At 44.0% G+C, this 19,469-nt stretch overlaps 1 protein-coding gene and 1 non-coding gene across 3 annotated transcripts; both read right to left on the reverse strand.

Moving 5' to 3' along the window:
• Window positions 1-211: 211 nt before the first annotated feature.
• Window positions 212-283, reverse strand: TRNAG-UCC (transfer RNA glycine (anticodon UCC)). The gene has a single exon. It is a non-coding gene; the product is annotated as a tRNA-Gly (tRNA).
• Window positions 284-1,575: 1,292 nt separating this feature from the next.
• LOC123143587 (microtubule-associated protein futsch) lies at window positions 1,576-17,003 on the reverse strand. Of its 2 annotated transcripts, XM_044562526.1 has the most exons (7): window positions 16,783-17,003; window positions 7,290-15,992; window positions 6,306-6,776; window positions 5,935-6,225; window positions 4,400-4,633; window positions 4,170-4,298; window positions 1,576-4,087 (listed from the first exon to the last, which is right to left on the reverse strand). In XM_044562526.1, the coding sequence occupies exons 2-7, from the start codon at window positions 15,678-15,680 to the stop codon at window positions 1,829-1,831; spliced, it is 11,775 nt and encodes a 3,924-aa protein (XP_044418461.1). In that variant the 5' UTR covers window positions 15,681-15,992; window positions 16,783-17,003; the 3' UTR covers window positions 1,576-1,828. The 2 variants fall into 2 exon arrangements, with proteins under 2 accessions (XP_044418461.1, XP_044418460.1); XM_044562525.1 differs by lacking the exon at window positions 16,783-17,003 and having other exon boundaries at window positions 7,290-16,275.
• Between the last annotated feature and the right edge of the window lie 2,466 nt (window positions 17,004-19,469).

The raw sequence follows: 19,469 nt of genomic DNA on the forward strand, positions 1-19,469 counted from the left end.
CAGACACAAAGATCAGTATAGGAATGTTTGATGGACGGTGTTGCAGAGCACAAAGTATCCGGACAACACGGTGTGAACACGCATTGGAGATGCAATAAGAAAATGAAGCCGGACATAAGGAAAAAAGCGAGCCTATTAGAGTAGAATATTATTAGTCGTGCTTGAAAAGACGATACAGGTCATATAAAAAGAAAAAAAGAAAAAAAAAAGCTGCGTCTGCCGGGAGTCGAACCCGGGTCTATTGCTTGGAAGGCAATTATCCTAACCGTTGGACTACAGACGCTGAGTGATTTCCGTGTTCAAATTAGGTTTACAGATCAACAATACAATTAGAGTGTACTATATGGTATCCCGTAGACGCAATATGAAGCCCAGAAAGCCCGGAGTCCGACTCGCAAGATTTCTTCCTTCGCGCGCTTCCGGGCGCCGCCGTGTCTCGCCATTCCCGCCGCCGCCGCCGAGGCCGAGAGAGGAGGACGCCGCGAAGGCTCGACGGCAGCCAGCGCAGCAGTTGGCGCGTCCGCGCGCGGCCAGCTCCACGGCGTGCCCACCACCTGTTCGACGCTCGCTCTTCCACCTCCGCCGCGCGCCCATGGCCGGCTCCTTCGCGCCCGCTCAGGAACCCCGTCGCCGCGACGGGAGGACCGAGCACCGCGCGCGCGTGGGGGGCCCGGGCACAGTGCGCGACGGGACTGTCTGTTCAGCAACTGGTGCTGCTGATTGCTGACCCAAGCTGCTTCTCGCTCGCCATGGCGATTTCCGGCCCGGGGGCTGCCAGAATGCCGCTGGGATCACACAGAGCGCTTTGTCCATCGCGCCGCACGCCGGACAGCCCCGGGTGACGAGCAGCTAATGGCGGCAGTCAGCGCCTTGACGTGTTACAGACGATCAGACAGGCGATGCTTGTTACCGCCACCGAATGCCCACCACCTGCTCGACGCTTTGTCCACCTCCTCCGCTGAATACAGTGGAATGCCCATGTCCTCTCTCCTGAACTCACTGAGGGTCGCCACCTTGTACGGGGGTGGAGCATCGCGCGGGCATGATATCAGGGGCCCGCTGGGTGATACTGGAGTCTGCAGAAGTATGGTGGAGCATTACGAATGGGGCAGGCTTAATGTAATCGGGATGTTCATCATGTGACGATCCTCACCATCGCATCAAATCAGGTTTGCCCATAAGTCCATAACCGTTTTCAATCTCCCCAGCCTTAATTTTGCTCGTACCATCGGGTGGGTTAAACAACACAAGTAGATCCTTCTAGTTCTTTTTTTTGCGGGGATTCTTGTTGGATGAACCTGTAGTCCTGCTTCCATAATTTCTTGTACCTGTTTTAGTCATTATGTTTGACTTATAGTTACCGTAGCATGTACGGTCCATTTACTGATTACATAGTTCAAGTTTTCTACCATCTTTTAGCATGGCCTGATACCCTGGTTGGCATCACATGTTCCTTTTAGTAATTCCTTTCGATCATTTTAAGCTCAAACTGATCAGAACCGGAGCAAAACACAAAGTAACCTCACATAGTTTTAGGAGGAAAGACAAAGTATGTTGCGTGGTGATCATGAAAAGTGAACAAGGAAGAAGCAACCTGACTTTCTCATATTGCACTCAGTTATGCCTCAAACTCACAATTACCAAACCTTGATTTACACACTATCTGTATTTACAAATCGTTCTTCAATCACACAACATTTCAATGCAATGGCCATAGCGAAACCTTGATGTTTACTAGTACCATCACGGTCATACTACACCTCAAGTAAACAGCATACAAATGTACAAATAGTAACAAAAATATACACACACTAAGGTGAATGCAGTCTCAAGCTTTTGGTAATTCAGATTTTGTGTGCCCAGGCTTGCCTATGATAGCTTTCTTCACTTTTGCTAGTTGGTGCTTTACCTTTGATCCGACACCAGATAAGATATTATGCTTTTTAGGTGATGCCTTCTGCCCTGCCTCTCGTTCTTCAATTTTCGTTGGTGCGTCATCAGTGAAATTCTTAGCTTCGTCGTCACCATTTGTCTTCTTTTCATAACTCTTCTCTTCTGCCATGTTTGATACATCTTTCTTTGGACTTTGTTCTTCATCTGTGCTGAACTCTGGCTCTTTTATATCCACAACATTTTCTTCAGTCCCAGGAGCTTCTGTTGGTGAAACCACATCGAGATCACGTTTCTGATTGTGTGACGCCTTCTGTACTACTCCTTGTTCTTCAACTTTGGTTTTCGCTTCGTCAGTGAGACTCTTAGCTTCCTGTGCACCCTTTGTTTTCTCATCATAAGTTTTCTCTCCTGCCATATTTGATTCATCTTTCTTTGGACTTTGTTCTTCATCTGTGCTGAATTCTGGCTTTGACTCCACAATTTTTTCTTCAGCCTCAGGAGCTTCTTCTGGTGAAGCCACATCGAGATCACGCTCCTGAACCTGTGAATTAAATGTTTCTTGCTCTTCCTGTGATTGTGTGTCCACTGTTTGCACATGGTTATCAACAGTTTTGTTTACATTCACTTCTTTGATCACAGGCTCTCTTATGGGCAAAGAATTCTGATCACCTTCATCAGATTCTTCAGGAGATTCTTGTGCAACTTCCGTTTCCTGCACCTTCTGCAAATCAGATTCTCCTGGATTGTCTTGCAGGTTGTTCTTCTCCATCACAATTTGGTCGCCTGCAGATTCATCTTGCTTATCTTGGTCTATATGCAAGCTGGAACCATCTAACTGAATTTCCAAAGCTTTCTCAGAGTTGTCTAGTTCACTGTTTGAGAACTTAGAGCTTTGTTTTTCGTCCTTGCATTCTGAGCCTGCAGAAATCCCCTTTTCATGAATCAAATTTATCTCATTGCCCATAACTGGTTCAGTAATTTCACCCTTCTGCTCATCAGATATTGCCTCTGTGCCTTTCTGCGAGATATCATGCTCATTTTCTATCTGTTCTTCTGTAACTCCACCTGTGGTGGTTGTCTGCTGATTCTTTTCTTCCTTGTCTACTCCATTCTCCAGTTCTGCCTCTACAGTACTTTCGGCCTCAGTGATGGAAGATTCATTGGACTCTTCTCTTTTTGTGCTCAGAGGACTTTGAAGATCGTCAGTGTCATTAGGCAAATTCTTTTCATCACCCATATTTGGTTCTGTCAACAAGAGTGTTTGCCCGGACACTGCATCAGAACTTCTATTTTCAGGTAAAGGCTCGTGCTGAAGGTCTGTTATTCCTTCCTCTAATGTGTCCTCTTGAGAAACCTTTGGGCTTGTTATGTCATGAAGCTTCAAGCTTCCTTCTTCAATCTGTGTTGTCGCTTCCATATGTTCCTGACAAACAGAATTGGTTGCCTTTTCACCCAGCTTGATGTCTCTAGTTTCCATTTCTGTAGTCAGGCCAGATCCACCAGGTACCATTTCACTAGAAGTTTCACCATGGACATTGTTTTGGCATACTGGTGCTTCCAAACCATGAGTGTCCCTATTGAGCTCTTCATCCTTTTCCAGCTTGATATCATGTGTTTCTTCAGAGCCTTCTATATTATGTTTTCCTTGTTCAAAGACGCGTTCATTGTCCACCTTATTTTCTGTTGGGATTGGCCCCAAGCTTTCTTCCTGTTGCGAGGTGATCAAAGAACTGCCATCTTTTGTGGTTTCTTCTTGCTTCTTTTCAGCCTTAAATTCCGAATTTCCATCTGGCTCATTGCTCTCTTTTCCCATTATCAGGTTCATCAGAAAATGGGAGACAGGCAAATAACTCTGCTCAGCTTCTTTTTCTTCTTTCTCTGTGTCATCAGTTTCTTGCTCTTGTACGTTCTCTCCATCTTGTTCTTTGGTTATTTGACTCTCTTCTTGCTCTTCTGATCCGGTGGGGAGTGGCTTCTCTGGAAACAACTCTCTTTCTGTCACTTCTAAGCCAGATGCCTGTTCAGTTTCATTTCCATCCATGGCGGAGTGTGCGGGAAGATCAGGCTTATGATGTTCATTGTCTTCGTTCATACTTTCTCCTGATGCTGTAACTGCAGGTGAAGCCTCAAGATTCCTTCTGTTGTCCTCAATGGCGAGATTTTCATCAGATAGTGCCACATCAGGTCCACCAGCCTAGATTGGAAAAAAAAATGAAATTAGCTTTAAAAGAATAAATTTAAATCTTCATTAATAGCTAAGGAATTTGTCCACTGACCTTATTGTAGATAGCTTCACCGAGTTTGACTGATTCAGTGACTGCAGTATAGCCAGTCGCCATTTCCTCATTCGAGTCAGTTTCAACTTGTGCACCATTCTGCTCTGTTGCCAACTTGTCATCTATAACCTGAATGACAGATTTTCCCCCACTTATTTCTCTTACTATAAAGTAACAGCCTTAATAATTTATCAAAAGAAGATTTGACCAGAAAATTTGGTCGCACAAACCTTTGGATGAAAGCTCAAGTCCTGCAGTCCAGACGCCTCTTCATCGACAAGTTTGGTCTCAATTTCTTCATGATTAACATTGGTGTCTTCATTTTGTATTTCTTCCTTTTCCACTTCATCAACGATCTCTTCTTCTGATGCTTGAATGGCCTGCATACCATCATTGGCGTTTATGCATTCTTTCTCTTCTGAGTGCACTCTGGATTCAACATTCTGAGGAACCACCGTAGGATCCTGCACATCAATTAATTGCTCATTTTGCTGATCATTATTATATCATTAATATTAGATGGAGAGTGACTGGTATCTTTGTTTCTTGAACAGCAGATGAAAAAACAAGCTTCTCTCTACCACTAAAATTACAGACGCAGATACTGTATAGAAGATTTTTTTTTTCTACTGGCTGCAAAGCCCAAGCTCATGTCTCTTCATTTTATTGATATTCTGTATTGCCTGTAGAATTTGTTTTGTTATTGCAATCTTAGTTTGATTTTCTTTAATGTTAATCTTATCTGCTGTTAAAAAAGGGGGATTATCTTTAAAGGAGCCCAGATGTTTCATCTTTGATATAGTTACCTTAAAAATGAAAAGGATTATTATTATTTTCAAAGTATATGAAATCATGAGCAGTAATCACGTCAATAATTCTTACATTCTCTAGCATTACTTCATTTGAAGGAGCTAGGTCAGTTGTTTTCTTTAGATCCTTCTCGACGGGTAATCCCAAATCATTTTCAACCACAAGATGAGTAAAAAACATAGTTTTCTTAGCATTACTGTTGATAAGTCCATCAGTTCGGACTTTTAGTTGCGTTGGCTAGTGAATGAAGCTTAACATTGTATCAGAGCTAAGGTCTTGAGTTCAGTCCTGGTTTTCACAGTTTATCCAAAATTGATGTTCCCCCCTTTTTGTCCACATATAGGCCTCTTGACCCATACCTCTGAGTCTATCCATCTGTTGACTTCCCGCGTCACACGTGAGAGGGGGTGTTGAAGTGTATATGTGGATTGCCTAGCCCTTTCCATCACTTCGGACTTTGGGTTCCGTTGGCTAGTGCATTAAGCTTAACAGTTTCCACCAATCATGAGTACTGTGTTTTTTAGCTCTGTACTGTAAAATTTTAACATATGTTGGTGTATGCCATTGTGAACTCCGTATGAGTCATTCTGATATATTTACTTCGATCTTAATGATGCTTCTGCTTAATAGCGAGCCATTTAATTATGAAGTGTACTGGGATGGAGATGATAATATATCACAAGATGGAGATGATAATTCTTGAAAAAAATGCTTGCTAATCAATGTTTTACATTACACTCAGGGTGATATCAGTTACGTGTATTAGGAAAATCTTCCCCTTGAAAATTTAACAGTTTTCTATATACTAACATGAAAAATTGGTGTTTCTTAGAACAGTACGGGAGAGACCTAAAAGTTTGAACTTTGAATTTATTTGGTCCAGCATAGAAGTTTTTAATGAAACAAGATCATGCCTAAATTTCTCATAGTGTGCTAATAATTTTTTTGGACTGACCTCTTCATTTATAGTTTCATCAGTTGTTCCATCCTGTTCATCAGTAGAAGTTTTTGCTACTGCTGCATCTATTTCTGTATTCTCCTTCTCATCTTCGTTATATTTTTCAGCATCAGCATCAGTATATAAAGTGCCAGTGTTGTTGGGTGCATCTTCTTGTTCAATTGTTTCTTCTATTTCCGTGGAGTTCTCAACCTTCACATCTGTAACGCTTGGAATGGATTCTTGGGCTATATGTAGGGTTTGTTCATTCTTGAGCATTTCAGTAGTCACTGCCTCTGTTTGTTCAGCCTGGACAATCATTAAATAGGAGGTGCATGAGAAAAATTTGAAGATAAATTACAAAATGTATCGAGTTATAGAATCTTCACCTCAAACACATCAGCGTTGTCTTTCCTATTTGTTGTGTCAATTTCGTTGCTCTGGGGCTCCAATATTGTCTCTGTGGTGAAATCAGCCCTACTGTCATCATGTTTCTGCTCATCTGTCTGTATTTCTTCCGTTTGCTTTTCAATCGCCTCATCTTCTTTCTTCTGCTGATCCAAGTTAACCTTTTGCACGTGGTCATCTGGCTGCTCAGTGGTTAAATCCACTGACCGCTCACACACTTGCATTTGAAGCTCCACATTGTGAAGTTGCTCGTCATCTTGATCATCGGTATGGTCACCACTTTTTATCGCATTATGTTCAATTACAGATTTTGGCAGTTCTTTGATTTGCTCAATATTGTTTGAAGTCCCTACTGTATCTTCACCAGAAATTTGTACAACATCTTCCTCAGTAGCGCTCTCGTCCTTCTGAGTTGTGAAAGCAGTTTTTTCACCCAAGTCAGATGATTCGTCCTGTATCAAATGCATCAGTGAGCATGCTCAAATTCAGACGAGTAGTGGTAATATTTCGCTGCTGTTATAGATTGCAGAATTATGCAATTGAAATGGAATGCTTTTAAAGTACAAATCTTCAATCTAGTTGCACTTTACAACTTCAGGCAATAATCAGTTTTACATCACTTGGTTAGATCTTTGTAATTTTTTGTATACACCATCATTGTCAGACAATGATAGTAGTGAACCTACAAGTCAATAATTACAGAGTTATGATGGATGAGCTTCTATGTGTCTCTTGCTAGATACAATGTTGCAGCGGAATTAGATGTACCAAGGTTATTTATTCAGTTTAACCAAAACGACCTACTTAAAAAAATTGAAATCATGCAAATATCAGTTTCAGTATATTTCGGAGTTCTGAACAAGTTTAGCACTACCTACATCTTTTAATATCTAACATATATGCAAGTGATATAAGTGCTAAACGTCTCAAATAGATGAAAGAAACTATCGGTTAAGGGCACATACCTTTTGTTCTGTTGGCTCTTGTATTTCCTCTTTGATGTCTTCATCCGCCAAGATTGCATTGCTGATTTCATTTCCCAAGTTCTCTTCGTCTAACTCAATAGGATTTTGTTCTGGCACCGTTCCATTATCTGTTGGAGATGGATCCTCCAAAGTAGCAACTTCTGTTTTTTGAGAGGAAATTTCTTCCCCGTTGATGGGTTCAGTGGCCGCCATTTCTTCTGCTTCATCCATGTCATTTACTTGCTGAATATCAGAAGTTGGCTCAACTGTTGCTATATCACGTTCTGAAACTGGCTCCTCTAAACCAGGATCTTGGCTTAAATGGGAGCCCTCTTCACCTTCAGTAGCATCAATACATTTGTTTTCTTCCGCTGATTCTAGTCCACGCTCTTGTTTAGAATCAGCAAGCGGGCCGATTTCATTTGCGGCATTGTCATCTGCAGCTGGTTCTTCAAGGGTGGCACCATTACTTTGGCCTGTTTCTTCTGCCTTTACAAGTTGACCCTTGCTGTCTTCAGCTAATTCTGATTGATGTGCTGATTGGACAAGCAAATTTGGGTCACTTCCCGGTTCACTGCCGGCATTCTGTACATGTGTATCTTGAGTATGCTCTACTACTGCTGTTTCTTCTTCTGTTGGAGTAAGCTCAGCAGAAGTAGAAACAATGCTTTGTTGAGGTTCCCCTTGGTTTTCTGTGGTGTCAGTGCATGCCTTATCTTCAACTGCTTCTTGTTCTGGGACTTGTTGAATATCAGGAAGTGCTGCACTTGCTGTCAAACTATCATCTGTGCTCTCATGAGGGATTTCTCCAGTCTCCATGGCTTCAGTGTCATTTATCTCTTCTGCTGGGACATTATCCGATGTTATACCATCTTGTGCTTCAACAGGTTCAATATTCTCCATCTCTTCTAGTGCTGGCTCCTTTGCTGGTGGTACATCGATTTGTATGTCAGCAGCTGCCTCATCCGCAAGAGTAACATCTTCAGTGAGCTCGCTGATGTTTGTATCAGCGCTCTTGTTGACTGCTTCAGTTTCCTTGGTTTCAGTGTCCTTCACCTCTTCAGCTGGCAGGTCAGTTGCTGATTTGTTTTCTTCCACCTCAACAGGTTCAGTATTCTCGAGCTCTTCTAGTTCTGGCACTTGTGCTTGTGGTATATCATCTGTTGCCTCAGCTGCTATTGCATGTTCTTCAGGAGCTGCCTCATCTGCTATTACATGTTCTTCAGGAGCTGCATCATCTGCATGAGCAATATTGCCTTTTACATCCTCAGTGAGCTCACTTATGTTTGCATCAGTGCTCTCATTGATTGCTTCAGTTTCCTTGGTTTCAGTCTCCTTCACCTCTTCTGTCGGCAGGTCACTCGCTGATATGAATCCTTCCACTTCAACTGGTTCAGTATTGTTGTTTTCTTCTAGGTCTGGCTCTTGTGCTGGTGGAATATCAACTGTTGCCTCGGTTGCTATTACATGCTCTTCAGGGGCTGCCTCGTCTGCAGGAGCAACATTGCTTGTCACATCCTCAGTGAGCTCGCTGATGTTTGCATCAGGGCTCTCATTGATTGCTTCAGTTTCCTTCACCTCTTCTGCTTGCAAGTCACTTGCTGATCTATTTTCTTCCACCTCAACAGGTTCAGTACTTTTGATCTCTTCTAGTTCCGGCTCCTGTGCTTGTGGTATGTCAATTGTTCTCTCAGCTACTGTTACATGCTCTGCATGAGGTTCCTCGTCTGCAAGAACAACATTGCTTTTCACATCCTCATTGAGCTCGCTGATGTTTGCATCAGTCCTTCCGCTGATTGCTTCAGTTTCCTTGGGTTCAATTTCCATGACCTCTTCTGCTGACAGGTCACCTCCTTCAGTATACCTGATCTCTTCTAGCTCCGGCTCTTGTGTTTGTGGTATATCGACTGTTGTCTCAGCTACTGTTACATGTTCATGAGCTGCCTCATCTATAAGAGCAACGTTGCTTTTCATATCTCCAGTGAGCTCACTGATGTTTGCATCAGTGCTCTCGTTGATTGCTTCAGTTTCCCTCACCTCTTCTGCCGGCATGTCACTAGCTGATGTGTTTTCTTCCACCTCAACAGGTTCAACATTCTCGATCTCTTCTAGTTCTGGCTCTTGTGCTCGTGGAATATCAACCGTTGCCTCAGTTGCTGTTACATGCTCTTCAGGAGCTGCCTCGTCTGCAGGAGTAACATTGCTTGTCACATCCCCGGTGAGCTCGCTGACGTTTGCATCAGTGCTCTCGTTAATTGCTTCAGTTTCCTTGGTTTCAATTTCCTTCACCACTTCCGCTGGCAGGTCACCTTCTGATCTGTTTTCTTCCACCTTGTCAGGTTCAACATTCTCGAGCTCTTGTAGTTCTGACACTTGTGTTTGTGGTATATCAACTGCTGCCTCAGCTGCTATTACATTCTCTTCTGGAGCTGCCTCATCTGCACGAGTATCATGACTTTTCACATCCTCAGTGAGCTCACTGATGTTTGCATCAGTGCTCTCGTTGATTGCTTCTGTTTCTTTGGCTTCAGCGTCCTTCACCTCTTCTGCCAGCAGGTCACTTGCTGATATGTTTTCTTCCACTTCAACAGGTTCAGTGTTCTTGATCTCTTCTAGTTCCAGCTCCTGTGGTTGTGGTATATCAACTGCTGTCTCAGCTACTGTTACATGCTCTTCTTGAGGTTCCTCGTCTGCAAGAGCAACATTGCATTTCACCTCCTCAGTGAGCTCGCTGATGTTTGCGTCAGCACTCTCGTTGATTGCTTCAGTGTCCTTCACCTCTTCTGCTGGCAGGTCACTTGCTGATATGTTTTCTTCCACTTCAACAGGTTCAGTATTCTTCATCTCTTCTACTTCTGGCTCTTGTGCTTGTGGCATGTCAACTGTATCATCAGCTACTGTTACATGTTCTTCAGGAGCGGCCTCGTCTGCAAGAGCAACATTGTTCTTCACATCTTCAGTGAGCTCACTGGTGTTTGCATCAGTGTTCTCGTTGATTGCTTCTGTCTCCACGGCTTCAGTATCCTTCACCTCTTCTGCTGGCAGATCATTTGCTGATATGTTTTCTTCTACTTCAGCAGGTTCAGTACTCTTGGTCTCTTCTAGTTTTGGCTCTTGTGCTTCTGGTATATCAACTGTTGCCTCAGTTACTATTACATGCTCAGCTGCCTCGTCCGCAGGAGCAACATTGCTTGTCACATCCTCAGTGAGCTCGCTAATGTTTGCATCAGGGCTCTCATTGATTGCTTCAGTTTCCCTCACCTCTTCTGCTTGCAGGTCACGTGCTGATCTATTTTCTTCCACCTCAACAGGTTCAGTATTCTTGATCTCTTCTAGTTCTGGCTCCTGTGTTTGTGGTATGTCAACTGTTCTCTCAGCTACTGTTACCTGTTCTGCATGAGGTTCCTCGTCTGCAAGAACAACATTGCTTTTCACATCCTCATTGAGCTCCCTGATGTTTGCATCAGTCATTTCGCTGATTGCTTCAGTTTCCTTGGGTTCAATTTCCTGGACCTCTTCTGCTGACAGGTCACCTGCTTCAGTATTCTTGATCTCTTCTAGCTCCGGCTCTTGTGCTTGTGGTAGATCGACTGTTGTCTCGGCTACTGTTACATGTTCTTCATGAGCTGCCTCATCTATAAGAGCAACGTTGCTTTTCATATGTTCAGTAAGCTCACTGATGTTTGCATCACTGCTCTCATTGATTGCATCAGTTTCCTTGGCTTCAATGTCCTTCACCTCTTCTGCCGGCATGTCACTCACTGATGTGTTTTCTTCCACCTCAACAGGTTCAACATTCTCAATCTCTTCTAGTTCTGGCTCTTGTGCTCGTGGAATATCAACTGTTGCCTCGGTTGCTGTTACAAGCTCTTCAGGAGCTGCCTCATCTCCACGAGTAACATTACTTTTCACATCCTCAGTGAGCTCACTGATGTTTGCATCAGTGCTCTCATTGATTGCTTCTGTTTTTTTGGCTTCAGCGTCCTTCACCTCTTCTGCGCGCAGGTCACTCTCTGATATGTTTTCTTCCACTTCAACAGGTTCAGTATTCTTGATTTCTTCTAGTTCTGGATCTTGTGCTTGTGGTATGTCAACTGTTGCCTTAGTTGCTATTACATGTTCTTCAGGAGCTGCCTCGTCTGCAAGAGCAACATTAGGTTTGACATCCTCAGTGAGCTCACTGATTTTCGCATCAGCGCTCTCGTTGATTGCTTCAGTGTCCTTCACCTCTTCTGCCTGCATGTCACTTGCTGACATCTTTTCTTCCACCTCAACAGGTTCAGTATTCTTGATCTCTTCTAGTTCCAGCTCCTGTGCTTGTGGTACATCAACTGCTGTCTCAGCTACTGTTACATGCTCTTCATGAGGTTCCTCGTCTGCAAGAGCAACATTGCATTTCACCTCCTCTGTGAGCTCGCTGATGGTTGCATCAGCACTCTCGTTGATCGCTTCAGTCTTCTTCACCTCTTCTGCTGGCAGGTCACTTGCTGATATGTTTTCTTCCACTTCAACAGGTTCAGTATTCTTCATCTCTTCTACTTCTGGCTCTTGTGCTTGTGGCATATCAACTGTATCATCAGCTACTGTTACATGTTCTTCAGGAGCGGCCTCGTCTGCAAGAGCAACATTGTTTTTCACATCTTCAGGGAGCTCACTGTTGTTTGCATCAGCGCTCTCGTTGATTGCTTCAGTCTCCACGGCTTCAGTATCCTTCACCTCTTCTGCTGGCAGATCATTTGCTGATATGATTTCTTCCACTTCAGAAGGTTCAGTACTCTTGGTCTGTTCTAGTTCTGGCTCTTGTGCTTCTGGTATATCAACTGTTGCCTCAGTTGCTAATACATGCTCTTCAGGAGCTGCCTCATCTGCAGGAACAACATTGCTTGTCACATCCTCAGATAGCTCGCTGGTGTTTGCAACAGTGCTCTCGTTGATTGCTTCAGTTTCCTTCACCTCTTCTGCTGGCAGGTCACTTGCTGATCTAGTTTCTTCCACCTCAACAGGTTCAATATTCTTGACCTCTTCTAGTTCTGGCTCTTGTGCTTGTGGTATATCAACTGTTGTCTCCGCTACCGCTACATGTTCGTCATGAGCTGCCTCGTCTGTAAGAGCAACATTGCTTTGCAGATCTTCAGTGAGCTCACTGTTATTTGCATCAGTGCTGTCGTTGATTGCTTCTGTTTCCACGGCTTCAGTATCCTTCACTTCTTCTGATGGCAGATCACTTGCTGATTTGTTTCCTTCCACTTCAGCTGGTTCACTATTCTTGATCTCTTCTAGGTCTGGCTCTTGCGGTTGTGGTATAGTACCAGTTGCCTCTGTTGCTTTTGCATGTTCATCAGGAGCTGCCTCGTCCGCAAGAGCAACATTGCTTTTCATATCATTGATGAGCTCGCTAATGTTTGCACCACTACTCTCATGAGGGATCATCTCAGTTTCCATGGCGTCAGTGTCCTTGATCTCTTCTGCTGGCAGGTCCCTTGCTATTATATTATCTTCCACTTCAACAGGTTCACTATTCTTGATCTCTTCTAATTCTGGCTCTTGTGGTTGTGGTATAGCAGCAGTTGCCTCTGTTGGTTTTACATCTTCATCAGGAGCTGCCTCATCTTCAAGAGCAACATTGCTTTTGGCATCTTCAGTGAGATCACCAATATTTGCAACAGGGCTCTCATAGTGGATTTCTGCAACCTCTATGGCTTCATTGTCCTTCACCTCTTCTGCTGGCAGGTCATTTGTCGTTGCATTGTCATGCACCTCAGCGGGGTCAGTATTCTCCACTGGTGGTATATCAACATGTGCCTCAGTTTCCTGTACGCATTCTTTGGGAGTTTCCTCCTCAGCAATTGCGTCAGTGCTTTTCATATCTTTACTTTCCTCCGTCACTATTGCTGATTCTAAATTCTCTGCTTGAGTTGCAGGACTGGGTTCTGTCATCTCGTTATCTTCTGGTGTGGACTGCTCAGAACCAGAGGCAGTGTGAGATGGGGAGATGCCTTGAGGTTCAGTAGCTTCAGTGTCCCTGAATTCAACTGGTTCTTGCCCTTGAAGCTGCTGAATGCTAACATCTGCCAGGATTGCTCTGTTATCTTCTGTTGCTATTTGTGGCTCATTTTCTGTCAAAGTTTCTTCAGCGTGTGTTTGATGCGAAGCTTCTTCAGTTTGAACATCCTCACTGTTACCAGTTTTTTGTGACTCGAGCTCCTTTGCTTGTACATCACTAGTTGGGTCACTTGATAGTAACTTGTGTTCTTGAGCTGTTTCTCCAACAATGGTCCCACTGCTTTGGTTGGATATTTCTTCAGCTTTCACATCATCAGGTTCTTCTATAGGCTCTTCGGTTTGTACTTCTCTGATATCAGAAGCTGCTTCTTTTGCTGTTACATCTTCTTCTGGAACAGACGTGCTTTCTAGTGAGATAGCTTGAGGCTCAGTGGCTTCACCGTCTCTCATTTCTTCAGCAGGTTCTGGTTCCAGGATCTGTGGTTCACTCACTGCCATATTTTCTTCTGTTTTGTGATCTTCTGACTGAGTAGCATCACTTTGAGGCATTTCTTGGCCTTCAGTGGCTTCATTGCTGCTCACTTCTGCTGATTCCATCACAAGCGACTCACTTGTGGTTAGGTTATCTTCATGAGTTGGGTTCTCAATGACGGCAGCATCCATTTCACCAGATGCTTCACTCACTTCAGTAAATTCAGCATTCTTCTTTTCTGACTGTAGCTCCTGCACTGATTGCATATCAACATCTGGCTCTCTGGCAAGATCATCACAAATTACTTCACTTGCTGTTATATTTTCTTCTGAAGCAGGCTCCTCAGAAATGGAATCATTGCTTTCCTGGGGGAGTGCTTCAGTTTTAATGGCTTCAGTATCCTTCACGTCTACTGTTGATTCAGTCTTTGGCACATCACTCGGTAGAATATCTTCTTGAGCTGGGTCATTCAAGAGAGCAGGATGCCTTAGATCAGAAGCTTCTTCTGTTTCAACAGGTTCAGTGCTCTGTATTTCTTCTGTTTCAAGCCCCCGCATTTGCTGTTCAGACACATCCTCAGCTGTGTTCTCCTTGATTTCTTCTACTGATGCTACATTTTCTACCTCTTGGGCATCACAGCTTGGTCCTTCTGCTGTTACATCATCTTTTACAGAGTCCTCCTCAGGAGCAGAAATAGTTCTTTCATGGCAGATTTCTTGAGTGTCAGAAACTTCTGCGTGCTTAACTTCAGATGATCCTTGCTCCAGGATTTGCTGGATATCATCATTCGATGGCTCAATTGCCATAGAATTATCTTCTGTTACTAGTTCCTCTGAAGCAGCAGCATGACTTTGTTGAGTGATTTCTTGAGTTTCAGTGGCTCCAGTGTCCTTCACCTCTTCTTTTAATCCTATCACCTGGGGCTCACATGCTGGTACACTGTCTTCTTCAGCAAGGTTATTGATGACATCAGCATGTGGTTGACTGGAAGCTTCATCCATTTCGACAGTTCCAGTGTTCTTAGGTTCTTCCTCTTCCAACCCTTGAACTGGTTGCATATCTTCTGTTGCTTCCTTATCTTCGGTTGCATCTTCAGCAATTGTCACGTTGCTTTGATCGGAGGATTCTCCAGCTTTGGCATCTTCAAGACCCTTTATTTCTTCTGACTCCACATTATTTAAATGTTGGATGTCAGAACTTGGTTCAATGATTGTTGCATTATCTTCTGGAGTTACCTCCTCAAAAGCAATACCCCTTTGTTGAACTGTTTTCTCAGCATCAACTTCTTTGGCATCTGCTATTTCTTCTGCTAATCCCTGGTTTTGCACTTGAACATCAAGAGCTGGCTCCCTTGTCACTGCATCATGTTCTGGAGTTGTCTCCTCAGAGGTGGACACATTGCTCTCATGAGAAGTTTCTTGAGTTTTTTCAGGCAGAGGGTCACTGGTTTCTTCTGTTGATTCTTGGTTCAGCACTTGATCACCATTCATCGACTCATCAGCTTGCCCAGTTTTAGGCATATCTTCGGGTACATCTGTTTTCTTGCTTTTAGGCACCTCTTCATGCACCAGGTCTGCATCCACATCATCAGTTTTATCACTTGGTTGATCTTCTAGTTTGACGATCTCAACATCTTCATCTTCTGGACAGTTCTCTTTATCCACTTTAGCTGGCTCAACTGTTTCTGTGTTTCCATCACTGGTATCCGGAAGGGCGTCAGGCTCATCCACATTAGGCTCCAAAGAAGTTTGGACTCCAGCAGGTGCTTCAGCTACAACCTCTTCGCCAGGAATACATGGCATGGTTGCGGGTTGTGTGTCCTCAGTTACTTCTGCTGGTTCCAGATTGTGGCCTTCTTGAGCATCAATTGTTGGCTCAACATCATTGTCAGGCTGCAGTGTGTCTTTGTGCACCATTTTGCTCAAAGAGCCTTGGCTAATTTTTACATATATAATTTTATCTTTAGCGGAATAGTGCTGCAATTATATGCTTCTGCATGCTTTAAGTAGCCTTTGTGCGCTTTATGCCTTTGTCTTACCACAGCACACTTGACAATTCACACTCAGTGTAACTTTTAGGCTGAACAGTTCTTATAAATGTTGACCTTCTCACCATCTATACTGTATTCCTAGACAAACTGTTTCTTCTAGATAGCTAGAACCGTAGAAGAAAATATCTAGCGCTTTGTTGAGTTTTCGCTAACAGTATTTTATTAATATCGGTTGAATCTGCATGCCAGTTAACTTCATATCAAGTTCAGGAATGAATTATCAAGTGGACAAACAGAGGGTACTGCTAGTGAATTCTTCTGTCAGTAATCAAGAGAACAGAGCAGAGTGTATGATAGACTTATACTCCCTCCGTCCCAAAATTCTTGTCTTAGATTTGTCTAAATACGGATGTATCAAGTCACGTTTTAGTATTAGATACATCCGTATCTAGACAAAGTTAAGACAAGAATTTTGGGACGGAGGGAGTACTTGTATATGTTGATTTGTTCCGCCCACCAAGTTCCCTGAAACATGATCCTTCTAAACAAACGATAATACATGCTATTTTTTGTACAATTATATCTGGAAAATAACCTTTTCTGGAAACTTAGATAGTTTTTCATAAATCAAACTGGAACCTGATCACTCATGTAGTTTCGTTCACTTGTTGCATGCTTTGACTCTGATTCTTTTGTTTAGGAACACAAAAATGTGATGATCAGTGTCATTTCAAACATACAGAGCTGACTGCATGAAGAACCTTGTGTGTATGCAACATACAGAGGGAGATCAACAAAACAAAGAGACCGTGGAACCAGAAGATATGACACAATGATGATTTCTCTTGCAAACTAGCCAAAGTCTACTGAACTGTTACAAATATGCTCCTCACTGTGCAGCTGATTCCGCAACACCGAAACTTTCTGCTCTGCTTTACATCTTCACAGAGTATCTATGCATGCATGGAAACAGAAGGAAACAAGTGCTGCAAAGAAACCTCAAGAGACTACAAGGAGCCATTGCGTACCTCCCCATCTGCCGCTTCTCGCGCTTCGTCTTCCGTCGCCATTGCTCCAGATCAGGATGTGAAGAAGGAAAGAAAGAGAAAAAAAAGAAAGAAACAAAGAAAGAATGGGAGGGGGAGAGGGGGAGACAGAGGCCTCTTAACATAAAAGTCTTGTGGGTGCTTGAAAAGCTGGTGGTCTTTATACCGACCTTTCCTCTGTCAGACGTGTTTTCTATTGCTGAGCAGCGGTTAGGAAAGCAGCGACAGACTGACAGTGCTCTTGACAGTGAGTTGGTACTCGCTTAATCAGCCACAAACCTTGATTAAGTGGGAGCGATTATCCCCGAAATGGCAGATCAGTGAACATGGAGGCTCAGCATTAGGTGCCAAAATGCCAACTGGTGCTTGGGGCACATGGTAGTGGTAGCTGGACCAGTGCGTTTACAGTCTTGCATCGCCGGGACCCACAGAACCTTTTCCCTGGGGAATTATTGGGTCCATAATTGATCCAAGATTATCTCGTTCTTGGATCCTATCTCTCGTTCTTTTTTTTGCTCGTAGAGTGCGGCTCGAATAAGAGTATCATTTTAGGTGTAGGAATACTATCATCTGCCTCTTTTTTGGTTGCTTGGTATTACATAAACATTAGTAGTACTACATGATTGCCTTTGTGATGTCCCTTCAGGTGCAAATTATCTCCTACCGTTGGATCATTTGTCACATTCAGCTTCGGATGCAAATGGCTAAAGGCGGCCCCGAAAGGCTGTGTCCAGCTTACCTCACGATGCACTGGGAATTCAAGCCGACGACGGATTTGCCCAATTTTCTCCGCAGGCCATCGAAAGCTCCGCTGAATCAGATCGTGCGGAAAGCGTGACAGGGTGAAAGTAACTTCCCTAATGGAACGTCGGTATGTTGATGTATTTCAAGGTAAGCCCTTTCCAGAAAAGGTTATGTTAGCTCAGGTGTCGTTCTTCTTCCTGCATCTTTTTCTGCAGTTGAATCTCAGACGAAATGAATTATTCCGATTTGACAAGAATACTAGTTATCAAAGTCTCTTTACTGTTGAGATCATTGCTTTATTATGATCCAGAGCCGTGGAAGTCTCGACGCCTGCTAAAGTTACTTGTGTCTGAAGACTGGAGGAACCACGAGGGGGGCCAAGGGGCAAAGGAATGGGGAACGGGAGGTGCATCCACAGCCCTGAATATTGAATCCGGTCAAGTGGCTGCTGATGACAGCGATCCACAGCGAGGGAATTCCACATGATCGGCTGCTTTGGAGGAGGAGAACGCCAAGTCGGCCAATCCAAAGGCGCCATGCTGGACCCCCTCCCACACGACGCCATCCAAATTCCTCTTGCAGAAAAGAAACCCACCGACCTGGCCGCCCCCATCCGACCCGTCATCGTCCACGGCACCTTACGAAATTATAAACAAGCTGTTCTTATAAAACCTGAGGCAGGTGATGTTCATGGAATTCATGGATTATCCTGACGTACCGCGGCGCCGAAAGAAAGAAAGGAAGAGAGAAATCGATGGGTTTGGAGCCGAATGGTGATGACATGGATGTCTGCAGAGAAGCTTATCATCAGAGCCCCCAGCCGCCCCAGCGCCCCAGTGCCCGAGTGGCTCCATCGGATCCGAGTCAGCATCGTACGTAGGTGCCTAACACTCTGGAGATAAAAGAAGATCAGAGGTTGATGTTTTGTTTGCTGGCACTGTTTGCTTTTGCCCCCCTGGAATATAAGCGGCCGTCACTCGCATCACATGGTCCTCCATGCTATCCTGCTCCACAAGCTAATTAGCAGCCGCCAAAGTGTTACCCCCACTGCTTTAATTAACACTGTTGGATTAAGTTAGCTGATCTCTGCATACGATGATTCTTCAGACATCATCATCTGGAACGAAAAATAATACCGGTACAAGTAATAACAAGAACAATAATGGAAGGTCGAATAGGAGACGAGAGGAGGGATTCGTCTCGACGAAAGGAACAGGAGAAGCGAGAGCATTATTTTTAGCTTGTGATGATCGGAGGAGAGGAGTTGGCGATTTTGGCATGCACCGGCCGGGCAGAAAGGCGTCTCGGCATGTTGTGCCGCCAAAGCGCTCGCCACCTAAGGAAGTGATGGCATCGTCACGTCTTGTCATCTGCGAATGTGAACCGTCAGTTCGTCCCGGCAATCTGAGCCTGGCAGGGAATATTTGATAACGATGTTGTAGGTTTAGGGCGAGCAATTTTTAATATTTTGTGAAGAACTAGGGCGGGCAAAACATTACTAAAGGCGGTGTAGATTGGTGTGGAGTGAGAAGCAAGGCTGGTGCGGCTCTGTGTTTGTTTCCTAGAGGTCGATTGGCCGGTGCTCGTGCCGTATACGCGATGAATTCGTAGGCTGGATTAGAATGTCAGGGCAACTTTTTGCAGGGACTAGAACCACAGAGGAGCTTGAAATGGGTGTATGGATATTGCATATTCCCTCTGTCTTTTTTTCTTTTTTTTTTGAAAATGATCCAAATCTATAATCAAAGTTCATCAAAAGTACAAAGCATCCCAAATATAATAAGGACTACATCGAGTTTCCAAGCCCACCAAACAACCACCACTGCCGCCAGAACGAGCCGTCGATGTGTCGCTGTTGCCGCTCCCCTACTAGAGCTGACTTGACCTTGTCGATGACAACTGGAAAGTCTTCGTGCACGTGCCCA

This window comes from Triticum aestivum, chromosome 6D, assembly GCF_018294505.1.
Source record: "Triticum aestivum cultivar Chinese Spring chromosome 6D, IWGSC CS RefSeq v2.1, whole genome shotgun sequence".
NCBI lineage: Eukaryota > Viridiplantae > Streptophyta > Magnoliopsida > Poales > Poaceae > Triticum > Triticum aestivum.

What these genes read in the sequence shown, in the direction of transcription:
- LOC123143587 (XM_044562526.1), bottom strand. Translation starts at nt 15,680, where the DNA reads ATGGTGCACAAAGACACACTGCAGCCTGACAATGATGTTGAGCCAACA. An exon ending in ACAACGCTGATGTGTTTGAG is followed by an intron (nt 6,226 to 6,305) that starts GTGAAGATTCTA and finishes ATGATTGTCCAG; the next exon opens with GCTGAACAAACAGAGGCAGT. An exon ending in ATGAAACTATAAATGAAGAG is followed by an intron (nt 4,634 to 5,934) that starts GTCAGTCCAAAA and finishes ATTGATGTGCAG; the next exon opens with GATCCTACGGTGGTTCCTCA.